Here is a 9,409-nt window from a genome sequence, read left to right as displayed (position 1 = left end):
TTTCCACCATACACAAAAATAAACTCAAAATGGATGAAAGACCTAAACATAAGACAGGAAGCCATCAAAATTCTAGAGAAAGCAGACAAAAACCTCTTAATCCTTAGCTGCAGCAACTTCTTACTCAACACATCTCTGGAGGCAAGGGAAACCAAAGCAAAAATGAACTATTGGGATCTCATCAAAATAAAATTTTTTTGCACAGCGAAGGAAACAATCAAGAAAACTAAAAGCAACTGGCAGAATGGGAGAAGATATTTGCAAATGACATATCAGATAAAGGGTTAGTATCCAAAATCTATAAAGAACTTATCAAACTCAACATCTAAAAAACAAACAATCCAGTGAAGAAATGGGCAAAAAACATGAACAGATACTTCTCCAAAGAAGACATCCAGATGGCTAACAGACACATGAAAAAATGCTCAATATCACTCATCATCAGGGAAATGCGAATTAAAACCACAATGAGATACCACCTCACACCAATCAGAATGGCTAAAACAAACAACTCAGTCAACAATAGATGTTGGCAAGGATGCGGAGAAAGAGTATCCCTTTCGCACTGCTGTTGGGAATGTAAACTGGTGCAGCCACTCTGGAAAACAGTTTGGAGGTTCCTCAAAAAATTAAAAATAGAACTACCCTACAAATTGCACTACCAGGTATTTATCCAAGGGACACAGGTGTGCTGTTTCAAAGGGGGTACTCCAATGTTTATAGCAGTGCTATCAACAATAGCCAAAGTATGGAAAGAGCCCAAATGTCCATTGACGGATGAATGGATAAAGAAGATGTAGTATATATGTACAATAGAGTATTACTCAGCAATCAAAAAGAATGAAATCTTGCCATTTGCAACTACGTGGATGGAACTAGAGGGTATTATGCTAAACGAAATTAGTCAATCAGAGAAAGACAAATATATGACTTTACTCATATGAGGACTTTAAGATATAAAACAGATGAACATAAGGGAAGGGAAGCAAAAATAATATAAAAACAAGGAGGGGGACAAAACATGAGAGACTCTTAAATACAGAGAACAAATTGAGGGTTGCTGGAGGGGTTGTGGGTGGGGGGATGGGCTAAATGGGTAAGGGGCATTAAGGAAGACACTTAGGATGAGCACTGGGTGTTATATATAGGGGATGAATCACGGGAATCTACTCCTGAAATCATTATTGAACTATATGCTAACAAACTTGGATGTAAAATTAAAAAAAAAAAAAAAAAAGACCACTCAGCTGATCTCAGGAGTTTTAAACAGAGGTTTGGGGGAGCAGTGGCTGAAAGGAGATGGGCTTGTGTAGGAAAAGAGGATTGATTTTGGTCTTGAAAGAACCATTCTGGCTAATATTTATAGTGTAGTGGAAACAACTCAAATTGACATCATGCAGATTTGGTTTTGAAATCTGGCCCTGGCTCACTGTAGCTCTGTAACCATGGCAAGTTTGGAACAACATGAAATCTGAATAAATTCTGTGTGTTTGTACACTAAGGATGATGCTATCTTTTTTGTCTACCTTTCTGGGCTCTTTTCTGAGGATCAGATGAAACCATGTATGTGAAAACACACTGAAGAATATAACACTGATAGAGGTAGGTGAGGGACTATTAATAGTTATTTCCACTCGCCCCTCTATGCTGATATGATTCCGTAACATTGTGTGAGAAAAATATTTAAGCACTATGACCTACTACATATTTATATAGCACATTTTTAAAAAGAGTCATTTTATTGTTAAAATCAAGAGTAGACTCTTGAATACTGAAAATTCTCCAGAGCCAAAGAAGGTGAGTTTTAGACATCCTGACAAGTAGACAGGGGTGGGGTTCCTATTGAGATGGAAAGGTAGGGGTTCAGAGAAGGTTCCACAGTGTTGTTTAAGCTACTTTGCATTTCTCTTTGTGGTCTCTGCCCTGGGGGACCCCTTCACTTTGAGGAAGGTGGAGTGATTTAAAATGCATCCACTTTAAGCTCCGGCTGACCCTGCAACTGGCTAATGGGAAAAGAAGTCTGTCGCCAGCCTATATTCTTTACCATACGGAATTTATTGAGAAAGAAAAGAATGTTGAGAGATGGGGTAAGAGAAGGCAGATGACAGAGAAGAATGGCTTACAGGGCATGGATAGGAGAGGAAAGGTGAGGGATTTGAACATCCTGTCTGACACTCAGGCGGAGACAGATGTGGTTAGTTATAGACTGGGGGAGAAACAATATAACTTGAGCCCAGTAGGGTAATGGAGAATTTTCACTGCCTGAGTCAGAGCGGGAAGCAAGGGCACAGGCTTCTAGATCTTGTTGCAGAAAGATTGATTCCGACAGCATATAATTTGCATCCTGGTTCCATGGGAGAAGAGGTTCATTGATGGGCACATATTCTCACAACCCTGAACCATGAATTGGAGTTTTCCACCTGAAAGAAGTAGAGATAGACTATAGTGAGCAGAAGGCTTCCTTCTCCCACCTTAGCCTTCATCCATGGTCCCCAGTGTCCCCATACAGGCACGACCAAGGTCTCCAGCTTGTATATTCTTCCACCCCTTCTCTTTCCATCCGCCTTTTCTGGGCCCTTCCCCATATCTGTTGCCCACTGCCTCTATTGAGGGACTAGACAAACCACAAGGGAAATCAGGCAGTGTGGTTCACGGGAAATCAGGCAGTTTTGGTGATGAGGAGTGAGTATAAGAGTAGAGAGGTATGAGAATATACTAAGATAGTTCTGGCAACCTATGAACACTGACTGATAGACAATTCTTTATTCATTTATTCAATATTCACTAAATGCCTTCCATGAACTAAACATTGTGCTAAGTGCTAGGAATATATAGCAATGAACAAGACAGACATAGTCCTGAGCTTATGGTCAATGTGTCAACATCTCAAAGTGCAACTCACACATTTCTTTAATACAAAGAGATAGACAGTCTCCCTGTCTCCTTTTAAGACATCATAGGCTTGCTCTATGGAGGGCCTCTACCTCTCCATCAGTAGCTGGAATGCTGCTCTTAATTCTTGAAAGGATAAGGTTCTTCTGAATCTCCAAGTTTCTGGGGAATCACAGCTTGACCCCTCCTCAGACTCCCACCACTGCAACTACTCCCAAGAGTACTCAAGTTAGTGGATGTGTTTCCCTGGCAAAGATTGTATCATGAAGTCCCCACATACCTTCAAAGATCTTCTTTAACATGCACTGCTGGGAATTCTGAGTGGAGCAGACTCCCTCTCCACGAAGACATTTTCCTTGATCATTCATATATGAGCATGTGTGGCAATTTAATATCGGGCCTGCCAATTTAAGATAAGCCTAATGAAATTCCCTGAGGTTCCTCAGAAAATTAAAAATAGACCTACCCTATGACCCAGCAATAGCACTGCTAGGAATTTATCCAAGGGATACAGGAGTACTGATGCATAGGGGCACTTGTACCCCAATGTTTATAGCAGCACTCTCAACAATACCCAAATTATGGAAAGAGCCTAAATGTCCATCGACTGATGAATGGATAAAGAAATTGTGGTTTATATACACAATGGAATACTACGTGGCAATGAGAAAGAATGAGATATGGCCTTTTGTAGCAACGTGGATGGAACTGGAGAGTGTGATGCTAAGTGAAATAAGCCATACAGAGAAAGACAGATACCATATGGTTTCACTCTTATGTGGATCCTGAGAAACGTAACAGAAACCCATGGGGGAGGGGAAGGAAAAAAAAAAAAAAAAGAGGTTAGAGTGGGAGAGAGCCAAAGCATAAGAGACTCTTAAAAACTGAGAACAGGGGCGCCTGGGTGGCGCAGTCGGTTAAGCGTCCGACTTCAGCCAGGTCATGATCTCGCGGTCCGTGAGTTCGAGCCCCGCGTCAGGCTCTGGGCTGATGGCTCGGAGCCTGGAGCCTGTTTCCGATTCTGTGTCTCCCTCTCTCTCTGCCCCTCCCCCGTTCATGCTCTGTCTCTCTCTGTCCCAAAAATAAAATAAAATAAAATAAAAAATGTTGAAAAAAAAATTAAAAAAAAAAAAAACTGAGAACAAACTGAGGGTTGATGGGGGGTGGGAGGGAGGGGAGGGGAGGGTGGGTGGTGGGTATTGAGGAGGGCACCTTTTGGGATGAGCACTGGGTGTTGTATGGAAACCAATTTGACAATAAATTTCATATATTAAAAAAAATAAATAAAAAATTAAAAAAAAAAAGAAATTCCCTGATGGTCCAGGTGTATAGCTATGAGTCACAAGGGGTGGGATGATGGGTAGCAAGGAGCCTGGATACCACACATTTCATTGCTTGGCTCTCACTGAGCATCTGAGGGCCCTGCGTCTGATAGAGCATAGTCTCTGTTCTGTACCTTAGGAAATGCCTTCATTCTTACTGCTTCATCTATGATTTTCATTGCTGAAGAATCCCAGACTGCTCCCTATATTACTGATGTTTGCTCCATACCCCCACTGGCTTCCTGGATATTTAGTTAAATGCCCTTCTGCCACATCTGACTCCATAGGAGCAAAGTAGAACTTTTGTCACTTGACTGGCTCCCCTTTGTACTCCCCTGTCATGCTCTTACCCATACGGGACAAATGGAGTAAAAACTGATTAATAAGCTATGTTAGAATACTCTAATGTTGCAAACTCGGTAAAGGGTGATCAGTCTCCAATTTCAAACTGATCTTCAACAATGTCAATTTGTCACAAAGGGCATTCTTTTTGAAATGCTTCCGTTTTGCCTCTTTTGCTATCTCCATTCCCAATTCCCTAGTTGAGGAAGCACAAAGAAATCGGAAGGATGTGGGCTGAAGAGTCAGGCTGACCCAAGTTTGAATCCAAGGATTGCTCCTCTCTAGCGATGTGATGTTAGCCTTACTTCTTAGAAGATTTGGAATACTACTACTTATGCAATGGGAGGAAATATGAAGTACTTATATTTGGTAATATCTTGAGACATCAAACTCTGGGTCTTGTTTTCCTTCCTTGGACAACCCTTTTTAGTAAGAGCTAAAACATTGCAGTTTTACTGGGAACTTATTTGTGGATCTAATAGACAAAAGTGTGCTCATGCTTTATTGTCCATGTTCAAACAAAACAGAGCCACCTAGCCAGGGCTAGATATCCACTTACAGAGTTTGCAAAGCATTCTAACATAGTTTGTTGGGGCAGATTTAGCATGAAGCTCATGGAGCCTAGTCTTCCACGAGCCCCTTCCAAGGGAGTGTATTCATAGTTTCTTATGTAGAATAAAGATGGAGGGACTGCTGGCATTTTGTATTTGTGTGTGTGTGTGTGTGTGTGTGTGTGTGTGTGTGTGTGTGTTTTAAAGAGGGCCCTCAAAACTGCTTAGCTCTCAGGGCCCCACAAAACCTGTATCCTGCCTCCTGGTATTATTATCAAGAGACGTAAAGAGCATCTTTGAGAGAGCTCTTCGTGAAGTGTTTGTGAATTAGTCTCTCTTCCATACCCTCTCCTTAAAGTTGGCTTTCTTGATGTTCTGCCTAGGTCACACCTGAAGTCAAGGACTAGTACCCATCCAGATGTGCCTCACCTGAAAAGGGGCCTCACCTGAAAGTGTGCTTGAAGGTGGAATGCCTGAAGGCTGTTCACCCGGTGGCTTTTCACCTGAAGCTTGTTCACCTGAAGCTTGTTCACCTGAAGCTTGTTCACCGGAAGCCTGTTCACCTGAAGGCTTCTCACTCAAAACTTGTTCACCTGAAGGCTTTTCAGCTGAAACCTGTTCACCTGAAGGCTTTTCAGCCAAAACTTGTTCACCTGAAGGCTTTTCACTGGAAGACTGTTCGCCAGAAGTCTGTTCACCAGAAGTCTGTTCACCTGAAGGCTTTTCACCAGAAGTCTGTTCACCTGAGGGTTGTTCACCAGAAGTGTGCTCCCCTGTGGTGTGTTCACCTGACATGTGTTCACCCGCAGCATGCTCACCTGAAGTGTGCTCACCTGAAGCGTGCTCACCTGAAGCGTGTTCAACTGAAGCGTGCCCACCTGAGGTGTGCTCACTTAAACTGCTCTCGTCTGAAGAAGTCTCATACAAAGCCTCACCATCTGAAGGGTTTCCAAGTGAAAAGTACCCACCTGAAAATTGCTGAACGGAAGCTTGATGATCCATAGAACCAGGAGGTTCATCAGGCTGACCTGATGCTCCTGGGGTGGAGAAGGAACAGAAGAGAGAGTGAAGGTGAGAGAAAGAATGTCTGGGATAAAGACTGCTTTTCGTATGCAGTAAGGCTAATGTTGTGGGATTCCTGGGTTTCCTGTGGGCCAGATCAGGCACCTGAAGATATTACAGATGTTGGGGGAACTCAGTGAATTACCCAAGAGACCATGAAGGTCAGAGGCGTTAGTAATGAAACACACAGAGACCAACCCTGGCATTTAAAGGAAGAATTTTAAGATCTGCGTTGTTAAGAAATGCACAGGGGGGCCCACTTGCCCATGTACCAAAAGCACCTAAAGGGAAAATAACGTGCTCCCCCTGACAAAGCCAGCATTTGGAAATCAAAGTACCATCATCACTCACATAACCAGAAGTCCACCCCCAGCCCTCCCTCCAGTGTCTTTGTGGATGAAAGGCAAGAAGGATGAAGATATGAAAGGGAAAGAGAAGCTAAGTAGTTCTGGCTGGAATTTAACGTGGAAGGTTTTAACCTTTAGACAGGATAAATTTTAAATTAGAGATGACAAATATCTAAGGAACCCACAAAAATTATGAGACAGGATTTAAGACACTTTTATTTGGCAAATTCAGGTTCTTGCTCACACTCAGTCACCAATCCATGTGGGTTGGAGACTCAAAGTTGCCATCAATTATTGAGGTAAGGGACACCTGGGGGGCTCAGTTGGTTGGGCATCCGACTTCAGCTCAGGTCATGATCTCACACTCTGTGAGTTTGAGCCCTGTGTTGGGCTCTGTGCTAACAGCTCAGAGCCTGGAATCTGCTTCACATTCTGTCTCCCTTTTTCTCTGCCCTCCCCCGCTCATGCTCTGTGTCTCTCTCTCTCTCCTTGAAAAATAAACATTAAAAAATTATTAAGATAAAAACATTCTTTGCTTATTTATTTCTGAATTGATACTCCTTGTGACATATACCATTTATATCCACTTCACTTCATGTAGTTGCCACGAGTCTTCAATAAGATAAATTGTGAAGTTCCTAGTTTATTCCTTAGGTGCTCAACTTATTTTTCTCTCCTTCCCACTTTACACTGGGACTTAACAAAACTCTTAACTGGTCATTCTCTTCTGGCCAATTTCTTCTATCTTTAATCCATTTCACCAATGACTATCAGACAAACATTCTTTAAGTATGATTTTCATTTTGTTGGAATGTAGCACCAAACAATTTGATTATTACTCTTTGACTAGACTGAGTAACCCAGAGGAGAGTGGGTAGGCTACTGAGTTATTAATCCCAGCCAAAAGCTGAGAGGAATTACAAGATCTTTTGAGGCTAAGGTAGCCTAAGTCTCTAAAATACCCTTATCTCTGCAAGAGTTCTGCAATGATATATATATATATATATATATATATATATATATATATATATATATATATATTCTGGGTGATTTGCAGTCCTTATAATCAATGACTTTCTGAAAGACTAGGATTAGAATACATTGATAAAGCAATGATTTGTTAAGGCTTTTGGGAGGTTTTTATTTTTATTTTTTAATTTTTTTTAATGTTTATTTTTGAGAGAGAGACAGAGAGCAAGCAGGGGAGGGGCAGAGAGAGAGGGAGACACAGAATCCAAAGCAGGCTCTAGGCTCCACACTGTCAGCCCAGAGCCTGACGTGGGGCTTGAACCCACAAACCGCGAGGTCATGACCTGAGTCAAAGTCACACTTAACCAACTGAGCCACCCAGGCGCCCCTTGGGAGGCTTTTATTTTTAAAAGTTGTTACTGAAATATCTGCTTTGCTGATTCTTCAATATTTAAAAAAAATTTTTTTTTAATATTTTTTAGAGAGGCAGAGCACAAGTCGGGGGAGAGGAGCAGAGGGAGAGAGAGAATCTTAAGCCGTCTTCATGCTCAGCACGGAGCCCGACATGCAGGACTCAATCCCATAACCCTGGGATCCTGACCTGAGCTGAAATCAAGAGTCAGGCACTCAACCGATTTAGCCATGCAGGCACCCCTTATTCTTCAATAGTTAACAGAAGTTTTAGTACAGAGATTTCTGATACAGAAAGGTTGAAAAAGCACACTAATTTCTTAGTCATTCTTATAGTTGATGACTTAACTGTTTCACCACGTGGCTGACATTTCTGAGTCAATTTTTGAAAGTCTAAGAAAGTAAAAACCAAAATTCTTTGAGAACCAACATTACATTTGTCATTTAATTGACACCTCAGAGCTCACGGCCTCTCTCTTCTCCTCTAGGAGGAATGAGGGAGCACAGCCCTTCATGAATGAGGATCCTGAAAGAGGAAATACAGACAATTGGATAGATAGAACATGGCCATGAAGGAGAGGCTCGTGAGGTCTCTGGCCCATAGCTATGCTCTGAGATGGATTTCTAGGTACATCACATTCCCGTCTCCTTGTATCTTTCCTTGCTACATCAACTACATAAGGATCCCTTGCACTCAGTTAATTGGGACAAACCTTCAATGGACTTCCACAGAACCCCTAGACTTATCTTCTCATCTCACAGAGCAACAGGTTCAAATGGTGAGTGGTTGAAAGAAGTAGGAATGAGACTGTGCCAAGCCAGTGGGCTTCTCTGGTGGTAAAGCCATAACTAGGAGGAATCAACGGACTCAGGAGCTCTCAGAGTTGAACTCGTTTAGCTCTTCCTGATTCTGAGTCAGATTGGTTTGGGTAACTTTCTTCTTCAAGGGCTAAAAGACCTTAAAGAGGCCTCCTAGAGCCAATATAAGGGACTCACCTCTGGCAGATCCAACCAGATAAAGACTCATTAGTAAGAGAAACTTCTTCATCTGGATTTTGGGGAAGAGGGGACCCTGGCGTGGGGCACCCAAGACCTGTGAAGTAAACCTGTGAGCAGAAGCTCCCAATACTAGGTTACAGCTTCTGGGAATTCTAGAATCTCAGAGACCACCCGTGTTGCCTCACAATGGGTTTGAGCTTTGAGGTTCTCCTGTAGGCTGCTCAGGCAGGAAGGCCCTCTAACAACCCACGGCAAATTGTGCCAATGAAGACTAATTTGCCATGTGTCAGGTGGTGTCTTGGGGCTCAATCTCTCTGCCCTATCTTTTTTTAAAAAACATCTTATTACCAAAATAACATACTCTCTTTGAAATAAAATTTAGAAGTTATTTACTCTCTTTCAAAAGTGTTCTTGACAATGAATTGTGATTGGCTGATTATTATCTATTTGGCTCTTTAAATCAGCCTTTTTTGGCCCTGTAGGCTGACCTCTATTGATTTGATCACCTGAATGC

At 42.1% G+C, this 9,409-nt stretch overlaps 1 protein-coding gene across 1 annotated transcript; it reads right to left on the bottom strand.

Annotated features, from left to right (window-relative positions):
- Positions 1-2,034: 2,034 nt before the first annotated feature.
- Positions 2,035-9,029, bottom strand: ACRV1 (acrosomal vesicle protein 1). The gene is made up of 4 exons (XM_019433519.2): positions 8,893-9,029; positions 5,554-6,144; positions 3,173-3,292; positions 2,035-2,420 (listed from the first exon to the last, which is right to left on the bottom strand). The coding sequence occupies exons 1-4, from the start codon at positions 8,942-8,944 to the stop codon at positions 2,296-2,298; spliced, it is 888 nt and encodes a 295-aa protein (XP_019289064.1). The 5' UTR covers positions 8,945-9,029; the 3' UTR covers positions 2,035-2,295.
- Between the last annotated feature and the right edge of the window lie 380 nt (positions 9,030-9,409).

This window comes from Panthera pardus, unplaced genomic scaffold, assembly GCF_024362965.1.
Source record: "Panthera pardus isolate Hobbes unplaced genomic scaffold, ASM2436296v1 HiC_scaffold_12, whole genome shotgun sequence".
NCBI lineage: Eukaryota > Metazoa > Chordata > Mammalia > Carnivora > Felidae > Panthera > Panthera pardus.
Note: the sequence above shows the minus strand (reverse complement) of the source record. Positions and strands in the feature narration are given on the sequence as shown.